Source organism: Salvelinus fontinalis, chromosome 11, assembly GCF_029448725.1.
Source record: "Salvelinus fontinalis isolate EN_2023a chromosome 11, ASM2944872v1, whole genome shotgun sequence".
Lineage (NCBI taxonomy): Eukaryota > Metazoa > Chordata > Actinopteri > Salmoniformes > Salmonidae > Salvelinus > Salvelinus fontinalis.
The window spans coordinates 58,473,278-58,498,324 of record NC_074675.1 but is presented as its reverse complement, the minus strand read 5'-3'; the positions used below and the strand labels follow the sequence as shown (position 1 = coordinate 58,498,324).

General features: G+C 46.3%; 1 protein-coding gene and 2 long non-coding RNA genes across 9 annotated transcripts; 1 reads left to right on the top strand and 2 right to left on the bottom strand.

Moving 5' to 3' along the window:
• Positions 1–576: 576 nt before the first annotated feature.
• Positions 577–13,659, bottom strand: asgr1a (asialoglycoprotein receptor 1a). Its single transcript, XM_055939149.1, has 8 exons — positions 13,435–13,659; positions 7,370–7,486; positions 7,035–7,139; positions 4,978–5,049; positions 4,696–4,788; positions 4,188–4,339; positions 3,999–4,108; positions 577–2,162 (listed from the first exon to the last, which is right to left on the bottom strand). Exons 1-8 carry the CDS (start codon positions 13,547–13,549, stop codon positions 2,003–2,005), a joined length of 924 nt encoding a protein of 307 aa, XP_055795124.1. The 5' UTR covers positions 13,550–13,659; the 3' UTR covers positions 577–2,002.
• On the top strand, positions 7,526–9,709 carry LOC129866014 (uncharacterized). Of its 6 annotated transcripts, XR_008761457.1 has the most exons (4): positions 7,526–8,115; positions 8,234–9,183; positions 9,225–9,264; positions 9,496–9,709. It is a non-coding gene; the product is annotated as an uncharacterized LOC129866014 (long non-coding RNA). The 6 variants fall into 6 exon arrangements; XR_008761456.1 differs by lacking the exon at positions 9,225–9,264; XR_008761453.1 differs by having other exon boundaries at positions 8,234–9,264.
• Positions 9,792–10,579, bottom strand: LOC129866013 (uncharacterized). 2 transcript variants are annotated; one of them, XR_008761451.1, is made up of 5 exons: positions 10,524–10,579; positions 10,370–10,415; positions 10,176–10,257; positions 9,945–10,016; positions 9,797–9,832 (listed from the first exon to the last, which is right to left on the bottom strand). It is a non-coding gene; the product is annotated as an uncharacterized LOC129866013 (long non-coding RNA). The 2 variants fall into 2 exon arrangements; XR_008761450.1 differs by having other exon boundaries at positions 9,792–10,016.
• Positions 13,660–25,047: the final 11,388 nt, after the last annotated feature.

The window sequence follows — 25,047 nt, the reverse complement described above, 5'->3', positions numbered from 1 at the left end:
CCCTAACCCTAACCCTAACCCTAACCCTAACCCTAACCCTAACCCACCCCTAACCCCACCCCTAACCCTAACCCTAACCCTAACCCCACCCCTAACCCCACCCCTAACCCCACCCCTAACCCTAACCCTAACCCATCCAATCCTATCCCTATCCTAACCCTAACCGTAAATGAACCCTTTACCTTAACCTAACCCCAGCACTTACAGGTTACTAAGTCATCGTTGCCCTAACCTTAACTTTCCTTTGGGAATGTTTTCTCACCTCTCATATAACAACTTTCATAAAGATGTATCCCTAGGAGCAACGGAATTAGAGAACATGTGCCCGTGTATTTTGTCCTCTTTGAGGTCAATTTCCCCTAACCCAAACACTAACTTGACCTATATGGACTAAAACCTCAGATGAAGGCCTTGAGGCCGATAATTAAAGCTTATTAATAAGCAGTGATATTAGCAAGAGCAGTGTGCGAATATCAGAACATCAGACATGTTGACACGTGTTGTAGTGGTTTAATATCAGAACATCAGACATGTTGACACGTGTTGTAGTGGTTTAATATCAGAACATCAGACATGTTGACACGTGTTGTAGTGGTTTAATATCAGAACATCAGACATGTTGACACGTGTTGTAGTGGTTTAATATCAGAACATCAGAACCTAGGCTGTTTATGTGGGGAGACATTGCCGTAGGTGTGTGTGTGTGTGTGTGTGTGTGTGTGTGTGTGTGTGTGTGTGTGTGTGTGTGTGTGTGTGTGTGTGTGTGTGTGTGTGTGTGTGTGTGTGTGTGTGTGTGTGTGTGTGTGTGTGTGTGTGTGTGTGTGTGTGTGTGCAGGGAGATCGACTTTGAAATTGGACGTCTGTCCAGAGGACATCGAGAAATACCTTAAAAACCAGGCACTATGGGCAATGAGAACAATCAACTGTACGAGCATAACTCTGCATCAGAAGGTCGGGTATTTGATCCCAGTATTTTTTTATTTATACTGAACAAAAATATAAACGCAACATGCAGCAATTTCAAAGATTTTACTGAGTTACGGTTCATAGAAGGAAAACCATCAATTGAAATAAATAAATTAGGTCCTAATCAATGGATTTCACATGACTGGGCAGAGGCGCAACAATGAGTGGGCCTGGGAGGGCATAGGCCCACCCACTTGGGAGCCAGGTCCACCCACTGTGGGGGGCATTCCCAGCCAATCAGAATTATTTTTTTCAGCACAAAAGGGCTTTATTACACACAGAAATACTCCTGAGCACCCCCTCTCTATCCTCAGATGATCCCTCAGGTGAAGAAGCCGGATGTGGAGGTCCTGAGCTGGCGTGGGTACACATGTACTGAGGTTATGAGGCCGGTGGAATGTACTGCAAAAATCTCTAAAATGATGTTGCTATGGTAGAGAAATTCACATTCAATTCTCTGACAACAGCTCTGGTGGAAATTCCTGCAGTCAGCATGCCAATTACACGCTCCCTCAAAACTTGAGTTGTGGCATTGTATTGTGGAACAAAACTGCACATTTCAGGAGCCTTTTATTGTCCCCAGCACAAGGTGCACCTGTGTAATGATCATGCTGTGTAATCAGATTCTTGCTATGCCACACCTGTCAGGTGGATGAATTATCCTGTCAAAGGAGAAACGTTCACGAACAGGGATGGAAACACATTGTGAAATAAATGTGAGAGAAATCAGATTTTGGTGCTTATCGAACATTTCTACGATCTTTTATTTCAGCTCATGAAAAATCGGACCAACATTTTCCATGTTGCATTAATATTTTTGTTCAGTATATGTCTTTTTTACCCTATCCCAAACTTTAACCCTTAATCTTATATATTTGACGTTTGGTGAAACTGAACGATGCTGAGCAGGGGTCAACCCAGGGTGTCAAAAACACTTCGAAGTATAACGTTTGGAGAACGCGGATACAAGTCTAATTCTACACTGAGACTGTGAGAGCTTGTTGATGTGTGTGTCAGTGTGTGAGTTATGTGTGTATCAGTGAGTGTGTGTCAGTGTGTGTCCCTGACAGACGTAGCGGTAACTACGGGAACAGTGATCATCATTCAGTTGTCCGTTGGTGTGTATCATAGCACAGTCCTCTGTCCCACCCAGACCATGACCTTTCCAGTTATCAGGCTGGCCCGGCTTCCACTGGCTGAACACACACACACCATGAATACACACACACACACACACACACACACACACACACACACACACACACACACACACACACACACACACACACACACACACACACACACACACACACACACACACACACACACACACACCATGAATACACACACACACACACACACACACACACACACACACACACACACACACGGTCAGAACACACACACACCATGAATACACAATAACACACACACACACACACACACGGTCAGAACACACACACACACCATGAATACACACACACACACACACACACACACACACACACCATGAATACACACACACACACACACACACACACCATGAATATACACACACACACACACACACACACACACACACACACACACACACACACACACACACGGTCAGAACACACACACACCATGAATACACAATAACACACACACACACACACACACGGTCAGAACACACACACACACCATGAATACACACACACACACACACACACACACACACACACACACACACACACACACACCATGAATACATACACACACACACACACACACACACACACCATGAATATACACACACACACACACACACACACACACACACACACACACACACACACACGGTCAGAACACACACACACCATGAATACACACACACACACACACACACACACGGTCAGAACACACACAGGAACACACCTTTACAGTCAAGAAGAATTCACACATTTCAAGGAGCACAGGTACAAGGACACTTACGGGTAAAGAGTTCTGATACACAAACACACATGTTATCAGAACACATGTTATCAGAACACACATGTTATCAGAACACATGTTATCAGAACACACATGTTATCAGAACACATGTTATCAGAACACACATGTTATCAGAACACACATGTTATCAGAACACATGTTATCAGAACACACATGTTATCACAACACACATGTCATCACACACACATGTTATCACAACACATGTTATCAGAACACACATGTTATCAGAACACACATGTTATCAGAACACACATGTTATCAGAACACACATGTTATCACACACACATGTTATCACAACACACACATGTTATCAGAACACATGTTATCAGAACACATGTTATCAGAACACACATGTTATCAGAACACACATGTTATCAGAACACATGTTATCAGAACACATGTTATCAGAACACACATGTTATCAGAACACATGTTATCAGAACACATGTTATCAGAACACATGTTATCAGAACACACATGTTATCAGAACACACATGTTATCACAACACACATGTTATCAGAACACATGTTATCAGAACACATGTTATCAGAACACACATGTTATCAGAACACACGTGTTATCAGAACACACATGTTATCAGAACACACATGTTATCAGAACACACATGTTATCAGAACACACATGTTATCAGAACACACATGTTATCAGAACACACATGTTATCACAACACACACATGTTATCAGAACACACATGTTATCACAACACACACATGTTATCAGAACACACATGTTATCACAACACATGTTATCAGAACACACACGTTATCAGAACACATGTTATCAGAACACACATGTTATCAGAACACACACATGTTATCAGAACACACATGTTATCACAACACACACATGTTATCAGAACACACATGTTATCAGAACACACATGTTATCACAACACACATGTTATCAGAACACACATGTTATCAGAACACACATGTTATCACAACACACACATGTTATCAGAACACACACGTTATCACAACACACGTTATCAGAACACACATAGTGATAGTGGTACCTGCGGTCCATGATGTAAGGTGTTCCATCCGCCCACTCCCATTCTCCTGTCCTTTCATCTGACAGTCCAACCCAGAAGAACAGCGGCTTGGTACTGTCTGTTACAAAGTCCTGACAACACACACACACAGAGTTAGGACATGTGCGTGTGTGTGGTGTGTGTGTGTACTTGCCTACGCGTGTGTCTTACCCAGTCCTGTTCAGTCTTCAGTACAGCCAGCTGGGCATTGTGGTCAGAGCAGAAGACTCTAGCCTGGTTCCATGGCAACACGCCAGACGAGAAGAGGTAGCAGGAGGAGCCAGACAACACCCAGCCTAGTGGACAGCACCCTGCCACAGTGTCTACACATAGACACATTCACATATTACAATAGACGCACCCTGCCACAGTGTCTACACATAGACACATAGACACACTACACATAGACACACCACACATAGACACACTACACATAGACACACCACACATAGACACACTACACATAGACACACCACACATAGACACACTACACATAGACACACTACACATAGACACACTACACATAGACACACTACACATAGACACACTACACATAGACACACTACACACTACACATAGACACACTACACACTACACATAGACACACTACACATAGACACATAGACACACTACACACTACACACCACACATAGTCTGTAAACATAGTGAGTGTGTTTACCATTGTGCAGGACTCTGTCTAAGGAACACTTCAATCCGGCTACAGCAGAACGAAGAGACTCCAACTGATCCAACTCCTTCACCGACTCAAACACTTTAACACAGAAAACACACACACACACACACACACACACACACAAACACACACACACACACACACACACACAGATAGTACCAATTAATGTTATGTGATGCACTGTATCTAATATTCATTGTGCATATTGTTCATATGGAACCAATGTTGTGATAGTTCAGTTTGAGGGGGAATGATTAGCAGACACACCTGAATCCAGCTTTCGTTGTGTCATTTCCATGGTGGACTTCTGCCTTCCAATCTCCTTCTGCAGCTCCGCCTCTGGAGGCATAGAGAGATACAATGTGTGTGTGTGTGTGTGTGTGTGTGTTGTGGTGTGTGTGTGTGTGTGTGTGTGTGTGTGTGTGTGTGTGTGTGTGTGTGTGTGTGTGTGTGTGTGTGTGTGTGTGTGTGTGTGTGTGTGTGTGTGTGTGTGTGTGTGTGTGTGTGTGTGTGTGTGTGTGTGTGTGTGTGTGTGTGTGGTGTGTGGTGTGTGGTGTGTGGTGTGTGGTGTGTGGTGTGTGGTGTGTGGTGTGTGGTGTGTGGTGTGTGGTGTGTGGTGTGTGTGGTGTGTGGTGTGTGTGTGTGTGCATGGTCGGTGTTTGGTGTGTCGGCATCGAGTAATTGTCTCTGGCCCCCTCCTAGTTAATTCTTATGGCTGCGATCCAAGTAACGGGATGATATGACAACAGCCAGTGAAAGTGCAGGGCGCCAAATTCAAAACAACAGAAATCTCATAATTAAAATTCCTCAGACATTCATGTGTCTTATATCATTTTAAAGGTAATCTTGTTGTTAATCCCACCGCAGTGTCCGATTTCAGATATGCTTTTCAGTGAAAGCACCACAAACGATTATGTTAGGTCACACCAAACCACAATAAGCACAGCCATTTTTCCAGCCAAATATAGCAGTCACAAAAAGCAGAAATAGCGATAAAATGAATCACTAACCTTTGATGATCTTCATCAGATGACACTCATAGGACTCCATGTTTTTGCACAGTAGCTGTCTAGCCCTGCAGAACTTTACGTTCGTTTGTATTTTGTCGGTGTTCCAGTATTAAATTATCATGAACACTTCCCACGCTGCGCTTTGGTCTCATTCATTCAACGACGGACGTAACACTCACCCACAAACAGGACCAAGCCTGGCCTGCTGAGGAGTGACAGACTCCATCCTAGCTGGAGGGGTGCTCTCAACTTATCTATGAACATAGACAGGGCTCTGACTGCACAATGAAATAGGGTGCAGGCCAGGCTGTTTACCAGCCTGCCAGCTTAGTGGAGTCTGGCACTAGCACAGTCAGGGAAGTCAGCTCAGCTATCCCCATTGTCTGTGCCGTTGTTCACCTTAGCAATCTCACTGGATTTTTTATTTCTTTCTCTCTCGGAGGACCTGAGCCCTAGGACCTTGCCTCAGGACTACCTGGCCTGATGACTCCTTGCTGTCCCCAGTCCACCTGGCCGTGCTGCTGCTCCAGTTTCAACTGTTCTGCCTGCAGCTATGGAACCCTGACCTGTTCACCGGACGTGCTACCTGTCCCAGACCTGCTGTTTTCAACTCTCTAGAGACCGCAGGAGCGGTAGAGATACTCTGAATGATCGGCTATGAAAAGCCAACTGACATTTACTCCTGAGGTGCTGACCTGTTGCACCCTCGACGACCACTGTGATTATTGTTATTTGACCGTGCTGGTCATCTATGAACATTTGAACATCTTGGCCATGTTCTGTTATAATCTCCACCCGGCACAGCCAGAAGAGGACTGGCCACCCCTCATAGCCTGGGTCCTCTCTAGGTTTCTTCCTAGGTTTTGGCCTTTCTAGGGAGTTTTTCCTAGCCACCGTGCTTCTATACCTGCATTGCTTGCTGTTTGGGGTTTTAGGCTGGGTTTCTGTACAGCACTTTGAGATATCAGCTGATGTAAGAAGGGCTATACAAATACATTTGATTGAATTTGATTGATATGCTTGGTGTGTATGGTGGGTGTGTGGTATGTGTGCTGTGTAGGTGCAGGTGTGTGGGTGGGGTGTGCGGGTGTGTGGTTATATGGGGGTGGGGGTGTGGTGGGGTGGGTGTGTGGTGGGGTGGGGTGGGTGTGTGTGTGGGTGGGTGTGTGGTTATATGGGGGTGGGTGTGTGGTGGGGTGGGTGTGTGGTGGGGTGAGGTGTAGGTTTGGGTGTGTGGGTGTGTGGTGGGGTGGGTGTGTGGTGGGGTGGGTGTGTGGGTGTGTGGTGGGGTGGTTATATGGGGTGGGTGCGTACCTGAGGCCTTGCTCTGTTGTAGAGCGGTGATGACCGTCTGAACAGCCGTACTCAGGTTGGCAACAGTCTTTTCTACTGACGAGAACCTGCTGTCTGTTTTCTTATCTACACACACGGAAACCATTTACACACACACGCACGCACGCACGCACGCACGCACGCACGCACGCACGCACGCACGCACGCACACACACACACACACACACACACACACACACACACACACACACACACACACACACACACACACACACACACACACACACACACACACACGAGAGCATGGGTTAGACACAATAGTGTGATTGTGCGAGTGTACATGCGTGTGTACTCACTGCTGACGGACATAAAGATGATCAGAGCCAATAGGAAGAAAGCAGACAGAACAGGCCCCGCCCACATCCATCTCCCTCGGCCTGATCGGTGCGCTAGGCCTAACCCCGACTCCTGCTCTACACACAGACAAAAACACACAGAGACACACACACACTTCATATGTTACACTATGCTCTAACCCAGTGGTCATCAAACCTCTCTTCACATTGGGACTCTAACCCAATGGCATTTAAACCTCTCCTCACCTGGGTACTCTAACCCAGTAATCCTAAAACCTTTCCTGAGCGGGGGACTCTAACCCAGTGGATCTCAAACCTCTCCTCAGGTACTCTAACCCAGTGGATCTCAAACCTCTCCTCAGGTACTCTAACCCAGTGGATCTCAAACCTCTCCTCTCCTCAGGTACTCTAACCCAGTGTAACTCAAACCTTTCCTCTCCTCAGGTACTCTAACCCAGTGGATCTCAAACCTCTCCTCAGGTACTCTAACCCAGTGGATCTCAAACCTCTCCTCTCCTCGGTACTCTAACCCAGTGGATCTCAAACCTCTCCTCTCCTCAGGTACTCTAACCCAGTGGATCTCAAACCTCTCCTCAGGTACTCTAACCCAGCGGATCTCAAACCTCTCCTCCGGTACTCTAACCCAGTGGATCTCAAACCTCTCCTCTCCTCAGGTACTCTAACCCAGTGGATCTCAAACCTCTCCTCAGGTACTCTAACCCAGTGGATCTCAAACCTCTCCTCAGGTACTCTAAGCCAGTGGATCTCAAACCTCTCCTCTCCTCAGGTACTCTAACCCAGTGGATCTCAAACCTCTCCTCTCCGCAGGTACTCTAACCCAGTGGATGTCAAATCTCTCCTCAGGTACTCTAACCCAGTGGATCTCAAACCTCTCCTCAGGTACTCTAACCCAGTGGATCTCAAACCTCTCCTCTCCACGGGACTCTAACCCAGTGGATCTCAAACCTCTCCTCAGGTACTCTAACCCAGTGGATCTCAAACCTCTCCTCAGGTACTGTAACCCAGTGGATCTCAAACCTCTCCTCAGGTACTCTAACCCAGTGGATCTCAAACCTCTCCTCTCCTCGGTACTCTAACCCAGTGGATCTCAAACCTCTCCTCTCCTCAGGTACTCTAACCCAGTGGATCTCAAACCTCTCCTCAGGTACTCTAACCCAGTGGATCTCAAACCTCTCCTCTCCTCGGTACTCTAACCCAGTGGATCTCAAACCTCTCCTCTCCTCAGGTACTCTAACCCAGTGGATCTCAAACCTCTCCTCAGGTACTCTAACCCAGTGGATCTCAAACCTCTCCTCTCCTCGGTACTCTAACCCAGTGGATCTCAAACCTCTCCTCTCCTCAGGTACTCTAACCCAGTGGATCTCAAACCTCTCCTCAGGTACTCTAACCCAGCGGATCTCAAACCTCTCCTCCGGTACTCTAACCCAGTGGATCTCAAACCTCTCCTCTCCTCAGGTACTCTAACCCAGTGGATCTCAAACCTCTCCTCAGGTACTCTAACCCAGTGGATCTCAAACCTCTCCTCAGGTACTCTAACCCAGTGGATCTCAAACCTCTCCTCTCCTCAGGTACTCTAACCCAGTGGATCTCAAACCTCTCCTCTCCGCAGGTACTCTAACCCAGTGGATGTCAAATCTCTCCTCAGGTACTCTAACCCAGTGGATCTCAAACCTCTCCTCAGGTACTCTAACCCAGTGGATCTCAAACCTCTCCTCTCCACGGGACTCTAACCCAGTGGATCTCAAACCTCTCCTCAGGTACTCTAACCCAGTGGATCTCAAACCTCTCCTCAGGTACTGTAACCCAGTGAATCTCAAACCTCCCCTCTCCTCAGGTACTCTAACCCAGTGGATCTCAAACCTCTCCTCTCCTCGGTACTCTAACGCAGTGGTTCTCAAACCTCTCCTCAGGTACTATAACCCAGTGGATCTCAAACCTTTCCTCTCCTCAGGTACTCTAACGCAGTGGTTCTCAAACCTCTCCTCAGGTACTCTAACCCAGTGGATCTCAAACCTCTCCTCAGGTACTCTAACCCAGTGGATCTCAAACCTTTCCTTTCCTCAGGTACTCTAACCCAGTGGATCTCAAACCTTTCCTCTCCTCAGGTACTCTAACCCAGTGGATCTCAAACCTCTCCTCTCCTCAGGTACTCTAACCCAGTGGATCTCAAACCACTCCTCAGGTACTCTAACCCAGTGGATCTCAAACCTCTCCTCTCCTCAGGTACTCTAACCCAGTGGATCTCAAACCTTTCCTCTCCTCAGGTACTCTAACCCAGTGGATCTCAAACCTCTCCTCGGTACTCTAACCCAGTGGATCTCAAACCTCTCCTCAGGTACTCTAACCCAGTGGATCTCAAACCTCTCCTCTCCACGGGACTCTAAACCAGTGGATCTCAAACCTCTCCTCAGGTACTCTAACCCAGTGGATCTCAAACCTCTCCTCTCCTCGGTACTCTAACGCAGTGGTTCTCAAACCTCTCCTCAGGTACTATAACCCAGTGGATCTCAAACCTCTCCTCTCCTCGGGTACTCTAACGCAGTGGTTCTCAAACCTCTCCTCAGGTACTCTAACCCAGTGGATCTCAAACCTCTCCTCAGGTACTCTAACCCAGTGGATCTCAAACCTTTCCTTTCCTCAGGTACTCTAACCCAGTGGATCTCAAACCTTTCCTCTCCTCAGGTACTCTAACCCAGTGGATCTCAAACCTATCCTCTCCTCAGGTACTCTAACCCAGTGGATCTCAAACCACTCCTCAGGTACTCTAACCCAGTGGATCTCAAACCTCTCCTCTCCTCAGGTACTCTAACCCAGTGGATCTCAAACCTTTCCTCTCCTCAGGTACTCTAACCCAGTGGATCTCAAACCTCTCCTCGGTACTCTAACCCAGTGGATCTCAAACCTTTCCTCTCCTCAGGTACTCTAACCCAGTGGATCTCAAACCACTCCTCAGGTACTCTAACCCAGTGGATCTCAAACCTCTCCTCTCCTCAGGTACTCTAACCCAGTGGATCTCAAACCTCTCCTCAGGTACTCTAACCCAGTGGATCTCAAACCTCTCCTCTCTTCAGGTACTCTAACCCAGTGGATCTCAAACCTCTCCTCAGGTACTCTAACCCAGTGGATCTCAAACCTCTCCTCAGGTACTCTAACCCAGTGGATCTCAAACCTCTCCTCTCCTCAGGTACTCTAACCCAGTGGATCTCAAACCTCTCCTCAGGTACTCTAACCCAGTGGATCTCAAACCTCTCCTCTCCTCAGGTACTCTAACCCAGTGGATCTCAAACCTCTCCTCTCCGCAGGTACTCTAACCCAGTGGATCTCAAACCTCTCCTCAGGTACTATAACCCAGTGGATCTCAAACCTCTCCTCCCCTCAGGTACTCTAACCCAGTGGATCTCAAACCTCTCCCCATGTACTCTAACCCAGTGGATCTCAAACCTCTCCTCTCCTCAGGTACTCTAACCCAGTGGATCTCAAACCTCTCCCCATGTACTCTAACCCAGTGGATCTCAAACCTCTCCTCTCCTCAGGTAATCTAACCCAGTGGATGTCAAATCTCTCCTCAGGTACTCTAACCCATGGATCCCAAACCTCTCCTCTCCTCAGGTACTCTAACCCAGTGGATCTCAAACCACTCCTCAGGTACTCTAACCCAGTGGATCTCAAACCTCTCCTCTCCTCAGGTACTCTAACCCAGTGGATCTCAAACCTCTCCTCTCCTCAGGTACTCTAATCCAGTGGATCTCAAACCTCTCCTCTCCCCAGGTACTCTAACCCAGTGGTTCTCAAACCTCTCCTCAGGTACTCTAATCCAGTGGATCTCAAACCTTTCCTCTCCTCAGGTACTCTAACCCAGTGGTTCTCAAACCTCTCCTCTCCTCAGGTACTCTAACCCAGTGGATCTCAAACCTCTCCCCAGGTACTCTAACCCACTCCCCGGGTACTCTAACCCAGTGGATCTCAAACCTCTCCTCAGGTACTCTAACCCAGTGGATCTCAAACCTCTCCTCAGGTACTCTAACCCAGTGGATCTCAAACCTCTCCTCTCCTTGGTACTCTAACCCAGTGGATCTCAAACCTTTCCTCTCCTCAGGTACTCTAACCCAGTGGATCTCAAACCTCTCCTCTCCTCGGTACTCTAACCCAGTGGATCTCAAACCTCTCCTCTCCTCAGGTACTCTAACCCAGTGGATCTCAAACCTCTCCTCAGGTACTCTAACCCAGTGGATCTCAAACCTCTCCTCTCCCCAGGTACTGTAACCCAGTGGATCTCAAACCTCTCCTCAGGTACTCTAACCCAGTGGATCTCAAACCTCTCCTCTCCTCTGGTACTCTAACCCAGTGGATCTCAAATCTCTCCTCAGGTACTCTAACCCAGTGGATCTCAAACCTCTCCTCAGGTACTCTAACCCAGTGGATCTCAAACCTCTCCTCTCCTCTTGTACTCTAACCCAGTGGATCTCAAACCACTCCTCAGGTACTCTAACCCAGTGGATCTCAAACCTCTCCTCTCCTCAGGTACTCTAACCCAGTGGATCTCAAACCTCTCCTCTCCCCAGGTACTGTAACCCAGTGGATCTCAAACCTCTCCTCAGGTACTCTAACCCAGTGGATCTCAAACCTCTCCTCTCCTCTGGTACTCTAACCCAGTGGATCTCAAATCTCTCCTCAGGTACTCTAACCCAGTGGATCTCAAACCACTCCTCAGGTACTCTAACCCAGTGGATCTCAAACCTCTCCTCTCCTCAGGTACTCTAACCCAGTGGATCTCAAACCTCTCCTCTCCTTGGTACTCTAACCCAGTGGATCTCAAACCTTTCCTCTCCTCAGGTACTCTAACCCAGTGGATCTCAAACCTCTCCTCTCCTCGGTACTCTAACGCAGTGGTTCTCAAACCTCTCCTCAGGTACCTCCAGCTTTTCCCTGTATTGGACTTATTTATTAGTGCTAAGACACCTGATTCAACTTGTCAACTAATCATCAAGCCCTTGACTAGGTCAATCAGGTGAGCTAGTTCAGTGCCAAATCAAAGTTGTGAAACGTCTGGTGTCCCAAGGAGAGTTTTGGGAAGCACTGGTCTAAAGCACTGAAACATCACACCTACACACCACACACACTACACACACGACCACACACACACACACCACACACACAAACACACAATCACACACACACACACACACACCACACACAATCACACACACACTACACAAACAACCACACACACACACACACCATACACACTATACACATAACCACACATAACCACACAACCCCACAAACACCATACACACACACACACACACACCATACACACTCCACACACACAAACACACAATCACACACAATCACACACACACACACACACACACAAACACACAATCACACACACACACACCACACACAATCACACACACACACTACACAAACAACCATACACACACACACACACCATACACACTATACACATAACCACACATAACCACACAACCCCACAAACACCATACACACACACACACACACACACCATACACACTCCACACACACAACAAACACAAGCACCACACACACAACCACACACCATACACACTCCACACACACAACCAAACACAAGAACCACACACACAACCACACACCATACACACTCCACACACACAACCAAACACAAGCACCACACACACAACCACACACCATACACACTCCACACACACAACCAAACACAAGAACCACACACACAACCACACACCATACACACTCCACACACACAACCAAACACAAGAACCACACACACAACCACACACCATACACACTCCACACACACAACCAAACACAAGAACCACACACACAACCACACACCATACACACTCCACACACACAACCAAACACAAGAACCACACACACAACCACACACCATACACACTCCACACACACAACCAAACACAAGAACCACACACACAACCACACACCATACACACTCCACACACACAACCAAACTCAAGAACCACACACACAACCACACACATCACACACACACCACACACCTTTGGTCCAGAAGGGTCGGTTGTCGCTGGTGTCTGTATTTTGAAAGTCGTCATGATATTCTGTAGTCGTAATAACAGACCCCTGGACGGACCCCAGCTCCACAGCTTCTTTCATCACAACCTATTCTCTAGATATTATAGTTCTATTCTCTAGATATTATAGTTCTATTCTCTAGATATTATAGTTCTATTCTCTAGATATTATAGTTCTATTCTCTAGATATTATAGTTCTATTCTCTAGATATTATAGTTCTATTCTCTAGATATTATAGTTCTATTCTCTAGATATTATAGTTCTATTCTCTAGATATTATAGTTCTATTCTCTAGTGAGTGGATGGAAATCCAGAGTGTGTTCGCGACTAAGTCTCTTCGTGGTGTGTGTGTTGGGGACCCAAACTATCGGTCACTGCACCCCATCCTGCACTTTGAGCCACTTACTGAGTGTGTGTGAGTGTTGTGTGTGTGTGTGTGTTTACCCTAAGAGTAAAACTAACATTGGGACACGTGTGAGAGTGACCAGCTTTGTCTATCTCTCTCTGAGGTCAGTCAGGTTTCACGTTGTTGAAGAGCCCTTAATGCTACTCAATCAAATTGTCTTTGTCACATGCGCCGAATACAACAGGTGTAGGACCTTACAGTGAAATGCCGAATACAACAGGTGTAGTAGACCTCACAGTGAAATGCTGAATACAACAGGTGTAGTAGACCTTACAGTGAAATGCTGAATACAACAGGTGTAGTAGACCTCACAGTGAAATGCTGAATACAACAGGTGTAGTAGACCTTACAGTGAAATGCTGAATACAACAGGTGTAGTAGACCTTACAGTGAAATGCTGAATACAACAGGTGTAGTAGACCTTACAGTGAAATGCTGAATACAACAGGTGTAGTAGACCTTACAGTGAAATGCTGAATACAACAGGTGTAGTAGACCTTACAGTGAAATGCTGAATACAACAGGTGTAGTAGACCTTACAGTGAAATGCTGAATACAACAGGTGTAGTAGACCTTACAGTGAAATGCTGAATACAACAGGTGTAGTAGACCTCACAGTGAAATGCTGAATACAACAGGTCTAGTAGACCTCACAGTGAAATGCTGAATACAACAGGTGTAGTAGACCTTACAGTGAAATGCTGAATACAACAGGTGTAGTAGACCTTACAGTGAAATGCTGAATACAACAGGTGTAGTAGACCTTACAGTGAAATGCTGAATACAACAGGTGTAGTAGACCTCACAGTGAAATGCTGAATACAACAGGTGTTGTAGACCTTACAGTGAAATGCTGAATACAACAGGTGTAGTAGACCTCACAGTGAAATGCTGAATACAACAGGTGTAGTAGACCTCACAGTGAAATGCTGAATACAACAGGTGTAGTAGACCTCACCGTGAAATGCTGAATACAACAGGTGTAGTAGACCTTACACTGTAATGCTGAATACAACAGGTGTAGTAGACCTCACAGTGAAATGCTGAATACAACAGGTGTAGTAGACCTTACAGTGAAATGCTGAATACAACAGGTGTAGTAGACCTTACAGTGAAATGCTGAATACAACAGGTGTAGTAGACCTCACAGTGAAATGCTGAATACAACAGGTATAGTAGACCTCACAGTGAAATGCTGAATACAACAGGTGTAGTAGACCTCAGTGAAATGCTGAATACAACAGGTGTAGTAGACCTCACAGTGAAATGCTGAATACAACAGGTGTAGTAGACCTTACAGTGAAATGCTGAATACAACAGCTGTAGTAGACCTCACAGTGAAATGCTGAATACAACAGGTGTAGTAGACCTCACAGTGAAATGCTGAATACAACAGGTGTAGTAGACCTCACAGTGAAATGCTGAATACAACAGGTGTAGTAGACCTCACAGTGAAATGCTGAATACAACAGGTGTAGTAGACCTTACAGTGAAATGCTGAATACAACAGGTGTAGTAGACCTCACAGTGAAATGCTGAATACAACAGGTTTAGACCTCACAGTGAAATGCTGAATACAACAGGTGTAGTAGACCTCACAGTGAAATGCTGAATACAACAGGTGTAGTAGACCTCACAGTGAAATGCTGAATACAACAGGTCTAGTAGACCTCACAGTGAAATGCTGAATACAACAGGTGTAGTAGACCTTACAGGGAAATGCTGAATACAACAGGTGTAGTAGACCTTACAGTGAAATGCTGAATACAACAGGTGTAGTAGACCTTACAGTGAAATGCTGAATACAACAGGTGTAGTAGACCTTACAGTGAAATGCTGAATACAACAGGTGTAGTAGACCTCACAGTGAAATGCTGAATACAACAGGTGTAGTAGACCTTACAGTGAAATGCTGAATACAACAGGTGTAGTAGACCTCACAGTGAAATGCTGAATACAACAGGTGTAGTAGACCTTACAGTGAAATGCTGAATACAACAGGTGTAGTAGACCTCACAGTGAAATGCTGAATACAACAGGTGTAGTGGACGTCACAGTGAAATGCTGAATACAACAGGTGTAGTAGACCTTACAGTGAAATGCTGAATACAACAGGTGTAGTAGACCTCACAGTGAAATGCTGAATACAACAGGTGTAGTAGACCTCACAGTGAAATGCTGAATACAACAGGTGTAGTAGACCTCACAGTGTAATGCTGAATACAACAGGTGTAGTAGACCTTACAGTGTAATGCTGAATACAACAGGTGTAGTAGACCTCACAGTGAAATGCTGAATACAACAGGTGTAGTAGACCTCACAGTGAAATGCTGAATACAACAGGTGTAGTAGACCTTACAGTGAAATGCTGAATACAACAGGTGTAGTAGACCTCACAGTGAAATGCTGAATACAACAGGTGTAGTAGACCTTACAGTGAAATGCTGAATACAACAGGTGTAGTAGACCTCACAGTGAAATGCTGAATACAACAGGTGTAGTAGACCTCACAGTGAAATGCTGAATACAACAGGTGTAGTAGACCTTACAGTGAAATGCTGAATACAACAGGTGTAGTAGACCTCACAGTGAAATGATGAATACAACAGGTGTAGTAGACCTCACAGTGAAATGCTGACTTACAAGCCCTTAACCAACAACAAAGTTTTAAGAAAAATACATGTTCAGTAAAAAGTAGATAAGGAGAAATATAAGAAATAAAAGTAACAAATAATTAAAGAGCAGCAGTAAAATAACAATAGCAAGGATATATAGAGGGGATACCGGTACAGAGTCAATGTGCAGGGGGACCGGTTAGTCGAGGTAATTGAGGTATTATGTACATGTAGGTAGAGTTAAAGTGACTATGCATAGATAATAAATAGAGAGTAGCAGCAGCGTAAAATAGGGGGCGGGGGGGGTGGCAATGCAAATAGTCTGGATAGCCATTTGATCAGCTGTTCAGGAGTCTTGGCTTGGAGGTGGAAACTGTTGAGAAGCCGTTTGGACCTAGACTTGGCACTCCGGTACCGCTTGCCGTGCGCTAGCAGAGAAAACAGTCTATGACTAGGTTTTTAGGGCCTTCCTCTGACCCCGCCTGGTGTAGAGGTCCTGGATGGCAGGAAGCTTGGCCCCAGTGAAGTACTGGGCTGTAAGCACTACCCCCTGTAGTGCCTTGCGGTCGGAGGCCGAGCAGTTGCCATTCCAGGTGGTGATGCAACCAGTCAGGATGCTCTCGATGGTGCAGCTGTAGAACCTTTTGAGGATCTGAGGACCCATGCCAAATCTTTTCAGTCTCCTGAGGGGGAATAGGTTATGTCGGGCCCTCTTCACAACTGTCTTGGTGTGTTAGGACCATGTTAGTTTGTTGGTGATGTGGTGACCAAGGAACTTGAAGCTCTCAACCTGCTCCACTACAGCCCCGTCGATGAGAATGGGGGCGTGCTCGGTCCTCCTTTTCCTGTAGTCCACAATCATCTCCTTAGTCTTGATCACGTTGAGGGAGAGGCTGTTGTCCTGGCACCACACGGCCAGGTCTCTGACCTCCTCCTTATAGGCTGTCTCATCGTTGTCGGTGATCAGGCCAACCACTGTTGTGTCATCATCAACCTTAATGAGGGTGTTAGAGCCGTGCAGTCGTGGGTGAACAGGAAGTACAGAAAGGGACTGAGCACGCACCCCCGAGGGGCCCCAATGTTGAGGATCAGCATTGCAGATGTGTTGTTACCTACCCTCACCACCTGTAGGTGGCAAGTCAGGAAGTCCAGGATCCAGTTGCAGAGGGAGGTGTTTAGTCCCAGGGTCCTTAGCTTAGTGATGAGCTTTGAGAGCACTATGGTCATGTGCCCTCCCCCAAGAAATTTTTGTCACGTTCCTGACCTGTTTGCCTTTTTTCTTGTATTTATTTAGTTGGTCAGGGCGTGAGTTGGGTGGGTTGGTCTATGTGTGTTTTTCTATGTTGGGGTTTTTGTGTTCGGCCTGGTATGATTCTCAGTCAGAGGCAGCTGTAGATCGTTTGTCTCTGATTGAGAATCATACTAAGGCAGCCGGGGTTTCACGTTTGTTTTGTGGGTGGTTGTATCGCGTGCCTGCATTCGTACCACACGGGACTGTTTGTCGATTGTTTCATGGTGTTCTTTTGTTTCGTGTTCAGTTTCGATTCATTAAATAATCATGGACACTAATCACTCCGCATATTGGTCTGATCCTTCTCGCCTCTCCTCCTCATCCGAGGAGGAGGATTACGACGATCGTTACAGAACCACCCACCAATCTAGGATCAAGCGGAGTGCAAACGGGCAGCGACAGCAGTGGGAAAAAACCCAGGACTCCTGGACTTGGGAGGAGATCCTGGACGGCAAAGGACCCTGGGCTCAGCCAGGGGAATATCGCCGTCCCAAGGCGGAGCTGGAAGCAGCGAAGGCAGAGAGGCGCTGGTATGAGGAGGCAGCGCGGCGACGCGGTTGGGAGCCCGAGAGTCAGACCCAAAAATTTATTGGGGGAGGGCACACGAGGAGTGTGGCAAAGCCGGGTAGGATACCTGATCCAACTCCCCGTGCTTACCGTGGAGTGAGAGGGCGTCGTACTGGTCAGATACCGTGTTATGCGGTAAAGCGCACGGTGTCCCCAGTACGCGTGCTTAGCCCAGTGCGGGCTATTCTACGACGATCGTTACAGCTATGCTCTAAAACCAGACTGGTGCAACAAAAATAGTGAGAAATTAAAAAATGTTCTGACTCAAGGATTAACATTTTGGAAAGACAAGATACTATTTGAAAAAATTACAATAATACTAACAAAAGTTTTTAAAAAATCTATTATTATTATTTTAGCTTTTTTTTAAATTAAACCTTTATTTTGAGTAGGGAAGTCATGCTAGGGTCTATTTTACAGATGAGCCCTAGATAAATAGATGAAACACATACAATTTAAAAAATTACAAAACATATTTTAAAAAACAGACACATTTATCAACATAGAGGTCTCTGATCATTACTCTGAACTATATAATTGACTAGCTGACATTGTTCTTTACAGGGTCAAGTATATTTGTCCAGGCCTCAACTTTTTCAAGCAGACATTTGCTTCCTGCAACACAAACTCTAAAAAGTTATTGGACACTGTAAAGTCCATGGAGAACAAGAGCCCCTCCTCCCAGCTGCCCACTGCACTGAGGCTAGGAAACTCTGTCACCACCGATAAATCCACTATAATTGAGAATTTCAACAAGCATTTTTCTACAGCTGGCCATGCTTTCCACCTGGCTACCCCTACCCCAGTCAACAGCTCTGCACCCCCCACAGCAACTTGCCCAAACCTCCCCACTTCTCCTTCACCCAAATCCAGATAGCTGATGTTCTGAAAGAGCTGCAAAATCTGGACCGGGCTAGACAATCTGGACCCTTTCTTCCCTTTTTTCTCTAAAATGATCTGCCGAAATTGTTGCAACCCCTATTACTAGCCTGTTCAACCTCACTTTCGTGTCGTCTGAGATTCCCAAAGACTGGAAAGCAGCTGCGGTCATCCCCCTCTTCAAAGGGGGAGACACTCTAGACCCAAACTGCTACAGACCTATATCTAACCTACCCTGCCTTTCTAAGGTCTTCGAAAGCCAAGTCAACAAACAGATTACCGACCATTTCGAATCCCACCGTACCTTCTCCGCTATGCAATCTGGTTTCCGAGCTGGTCACGGGTGCACCTCAGCCACGCTCAAGGTCCTAAACGATATCTTAACCGCCATCGATAAGAAACAATACTGTGCAGCCGTATTCATTGACCTGGCCAAGGCTTTCGACTCTGTCAATCACCACATCCTCATCGGCAGACTCGATAACCTTGGTTTCTCAAATGATTGCCTCCCTGGTTCACCAGCTACTTCTCAGATAGAGTTCAGTGTGTCAAATTGGATGGCCTGTTGTCCGGGCCTCTGGCAGTCTCTATGGGGGTGCCACAGGGTTCAATTCTCGGGCCGACTCTTTTCTCTGTATACATCAATGATGTCGTTCTTGCTGCTGGTGAGTCTCTGATCCACCTCTACGCAGATGAAACCATTCTGTATACTTCTGGCCCTTCTTTGGACACTGTGTTAACAACCCTCCAGACGAGCTTCAACGCCATACAACTCTCCTTCCGTGGCCTCCAACGGCTCTTAAATACAAGTACAAACTAAATACATGCTCTTCAACCGATCGCTGACTGCACCCGCCCACCCGACTAGCATCACTACTCTGGACGGTTCTGACTTAGAATATGTGAACAACTACAAATACATAGGTGTCTGGCTAGACTGTAAACTCTCCTTCCAGACTCACATCACACATCTCCAATCAATTTCCATCCCGTTCTCTCTCGCTTCCCCCCATCTCTTTCTATCCTGTTCTCTCTTTCTATCCTGTTCTCTCTCTCTCCCCACCATCTCTTTCTATCCTGTTCTCTCTCTCCCCCCCCATCTGTTTCTATCCTGTTCTCTCTCTCTTCCCCATCTCTTTCTATCCTGTTCTCTCTCTCTTCCCCATCTCTTTCTATCCTGTTTTCTCTCTCCCCCCTCATCTCTTTCTATCCTGTTCTCTCTCTCCCCTCATCTCTTTCTATCCTCTTCTCTCTCTCTCTTCCCCTCATCTCTTTCTATCCTGTTCTCTCTCTCTTCCCCATCTCTTTCTATCCTGTTCTTGCTCTCTTCCCCATCTCTTTCTATCCTCTTCTCTCTCTCTCCCCACCATCTCTTTCTATCCTGTTCTCCCCCCCCCATCTGTTTCTATCCTGTTCTCTCTCTCTTCCCCATCTCTTTCTATCCTGTTCTCTCTCTCTTCCCCATCTCTTTCTATCCTGTTTTCTCTCTCCCCCCTCATCTCTTTCTATCCTGTTCTCTCTCTCTCCCCTCATCTCTTTCTATCCTGTTCTCTCTCTCCCCTCATCTCTTTCTATCCTGTTCTCTCTCTCTTCCCCATCTCTTTCTATCCTGTTCTTGCTCTCTTCCCCATCTCTTTCTATCCTCTTCTCTCTCTCTCTCTTCCCCATCTCTTTCTATCCTGTTCTCTCTCTCTTCCCTCATCTCTTTCTATCCTCTTCTCTCTCTCTTCCCCATCTCTTTCTATCCTGTTCTCTCTCTCCCCTCATCTCTTTCTATCCTCTTCTCTCTCTCTCTCTTCCCCATCTCTTTCTATCCTGTTCTCTCTCTCTTCCCTCATCTCTTTCTATCCTCTTCTCTCTCTCTTCCCTCATCTCTTTCTATCCTCTTCTCTCTCTCCCCCCTCATCTCTTTCTATCCTGTTCTCTCTCTCTTCCCCATCTCTTTCTATCCTGTTTTCTCTCTCCCCCCTCATCTCTTTCTATCCTGTTCTCTCTCTCTCCCCTCATCTCTTTCTATCCTCTTCTCTCTCTCTCTTCCCCTCATCTCTTTCTATCCTGTTCTCTCTCTCTTCCCCATCTCTTTCTATCCTGTTCTCGCTCTCTTCCCCATCTCTTTCTATCCTGTTCTCTCTCTCTCCCCTCATCTCTTTCTATCCTGTTCTCTCTCTCTTCCCCATCTCTTTCTATCCTGTTTTCTCTCTCCCCCCTCATCTCTTTCTATCCTGTTCTCTCTCTCTCCCCTCATCTATTTCTATCCTGTTCTCTCTCTCTCTCCCCTCATCTCTTTCTATCCTCTTCTCTCTCTCTCCCCTCATCTCTTTCTATCCTCTTCTCTCTCTCTCCCCTCATCTCTTTCTATCCTGTTCTCTCTCTCTTCCCCATCTCTTTCTATCCTGTTCTCTATTTCTATCCCGTTCTCTCGCTTCCCCTCATCTCTTTCTATCCTCTTCTCTCTCTCTTCCCTCATCTCTTTCTATCCTGTTCTCTCTCTCTTCCCCATGTCTTTCTATCCTGTTCTCTCTCTCTCCCCTCATCTCTTTCTATCCTGTTCTCGCTCTCTTCCCCATCTCTCTCTATCCTGTTCTCTATTTCTATCCCGTTCTCTCGCTTCCCCTCATCTCTTTCTATCCTCTTCTCTCTCTCTTCCCTCATCTCTTTCTATCCTCCTCTCTCTCTTTTCCCCATCTCTTTCTATCCTGTTCTCTCTCTCTCCCCTCATCTCTTTCTATCCTGTTCTCTCTCTCTCCCCTCATCTCTTTCTATCCTGTTCTCTCTCTCTCCCCTCATCTCTTTCTATCCTGTTCTCTCTCTCTTCCCTCATCTCTTTCTATCCTGTTCTCTCTCTCTTCCCTCATCTCTTTCTATCCTGTTCTCTCTCTCTTCCCCATCTCTTTCTATGCCGTTCTCTCTCTCTCTTCCCTCATCTCTTTCTATCCTGTTCTCTCTCTCCCCTCATCTCTTTCTATCCTGTTCTCTCTCTCTTCCCCATCTCTTTCTATGCCGTTCTCTCTCTCTCCCCTCATCTCTTTCTATCCTGTTCTCTCTCTCTTCCCTCATCTCTTTCTATCCTGTTCTCTCTCTCTCCCCTCATCTCTTTCTATCCTGTTCTCGCTCTCTTCCCCATCTCTCTCTATCCTGTTCTCTATTTCTATCCCGTTCTCTCTCTCTTCCCCTCATCTCTTTCTATCCTGTTCTCTCTCTCTTCCCCATGTCTTTCTATCCTGTTCTCTCTCTCTTCCCTCATCTCTTTCTATCCTGTTCTCTCTCTCTCCCCTCATCTCTTTCTATCCTGTTCTCTCTCTCTTCCCCATGTCTTTCTATCCTGTTCTCTCTCTCTTCCCTCATCTCTTTCTATCCTGTTCTCTCTCTCTTCCCCATCTCTTTCTCTCCTGTTCTCTCTCTCTTCCCCATCTCTTTCTATCCTGTTCTCCCTTTCTATCCGGTTCTCTCTCTCTTCCCTCATCTCTTTCAATCCTGTTCTCTCTCTCTTCCCTCATCTCTTTCTATCCTGTTCTCTCTCTCTTCCCTCATCTCTTTCTGTCCTGTTCTCTCTCCCTTCCCTCATCTCTTTCTATCCTGTTCTCTCTCTCTCCCCTCATCTCTTTCTATCCTGTTCTCTCTCTCTTCCCCATCTCTTTCTATCCTGTTCTCTCTCTCTTCCCCATCTCTTTCTATCCTGTTCTCCCTTTCTATCCGGTTCTCTCTCTCTTCCCTCATCTCTTTCAATCCTGTTCTCTCTCTCTTCCCTCATCTCTTTCTATCCTGTTCTCTCTCTCTTCCCCATCTCTTTCTATCCTGTTCTCTCTCCCTTCCCTCATCTCTTTCTATCCTGTTCTCTCTCTCTCCCCTCATCTCTTTCTATCCTGTTCTCTCTCTCTCCCCTCATCTCTTTCTATCCTGTTCTCTCTCTCTTCCCCATCTCTTTCTATCCTGTTTTCTCTCTCCCCCCTCATCTCTTTCTATCCTGTTCTCTCTCTCTTTCCCCTCATCTCTTTCTATCCTCTTCTCTCTCTCTCTTCCCCTCATCTCATTCTATCCTGTTCTCTTTCTCTTCCCCATCTCTTTCTATCCTGTTCTCTCTCTCTCCCCTCATCTCTTTCTATCCTGTTCTCGCTCTCTTCCCCATCTCTCTCTATCCTGTTCTCTCTTTCTATCCCGTTCTCTCGCTTCCCCTCATCTCTTTCTATCCTCTTCTCTCTCTCTTCCCTCATCTCTTTCTATCCTGTTCTCTCTCTCTTCCCCATGTCTTTCTATCCTGTTCTCTCTCTTTCCCCTCATCTCTTTCTATCCTCCTCTCTCTCTCTTCCCCATCTCTTTCTATCCTGTTCTCTCTCTTCCCCATCTCTTTCTATCCTGTTCTCTCTTTCTATCCTGTTCTCTCTCTCTTCCCTCATCTCTTTCTATCCTGTTCTCTCTCTCTCTTCCCCATCTCTTTCTATCCTGTTCTCTCTCTCTTCCCTCATCTCTTTCTATCCTGTTCTCTCTCTCTCTTCCCCATCTCTTTCTATCCTGTTCTCGCTCTCTTCCCCATCTCTCTCTATCCTGTTCTCTCTTTCTATCCCGTTCTCTCGCTTCCCCTCATCTCTTTCTATCCTCTTCTCTCTCTCTTCCCTCATCTCTTTCTATCCTGTTCTCTCTCTCTTCCCATCTCTTTCTATCCTGTTCTCTCTCTCTTCCCCATGTCTTTCTATCCTGTTCTCTCTCTCTTCCCTCATCTCTTTCTATCCTGTTCTCTCTCTCTCCCCTCATCTCTTGCTATCCTGTTCTCTCTCTCTTCCCCATGTCTTTCTATCCTGTTCTCTCTCTCTTCCCCATGTCTTTCTATCCTGTTCTCTCTCTCTTCCCATGTCTTTCTATCCTGTTCTCTCTCTCTTCCCCATGTCTTTCTATCCTGTTCTCTCTCTCTTCCCTCATCTCTTTCTATCCTGTTCTCTCTCTCTCCCCTCATCTCTTTCTATCCTGTTCTCTCTCTCTCTTCCCATCTCTTTCTATCCTGTTCTCTCTCTCTTCCCCATGTCTTTCTATCCTGTTCTCTCTCTCTTCCCTCATCTCTTTCTATCCTGTTCTCTCTCTCTCCCCTCATCTCTTGCTATCCTGTTCTCTCTCTCTTCCCCATGTCTTTCTATCCTGTTCTCTCTCTCTTCCCTCATCTCTTTCTATCCTGTTCTCTCTCTCCTCATCTCTTTCTATCCTGTTCTCTCTCTCTTCCCCATCTCTTTCTATCCTGTTCTCCCTTTCTATCCTGTTCTCTCTCTCTCCCCTCATCTCTTTCTATCCTGTTCTCTCTCTCTTCCCCATCTCTTTCTATCCTGTTTTCTCTCTCCCCCCTCATCTCTTTCTATCCTGTTCTCTCTCTCTCCCCTCATCTCTTTCTATCCTCTTCTCTCTCTCTCTTCCCCTCATCTCATTCTATCCTGTTCTCTTTCTCTTCCCCATCTCTTTCTATCCTGTTCTCTCTCTCTCCCCTCATCTCTTTCTATCCTGTTCTCGCTCTCTTCCCCATCTCTCTCTATCCTGTTCTCTCTTTCTATCCCGTTCTCTCGCTTCCCCTCATCTCTTTCTATCATCTTCTCTCTCTCTTCCCTCATCTCTTTCTATCCTGTTCTCTCTCTCTTCCCCATGTCTTTCTATCCTGTTCTCTCTCTCTCCCCTCATCTCTTTCTATCCTCCTCTCTCTCTCTTCCCCATCTCTTTCTATCCTGTTCTCTCTCTCTTCCCCATCTCTTTCTATCCTGTTCTCTCTTTCTATCCTGTTCTCTCTCTCTTCCCCATCTCTTTCTATCTTGTTCTCTCTCTCTTCCCTCATCTCTTTCTATCCTG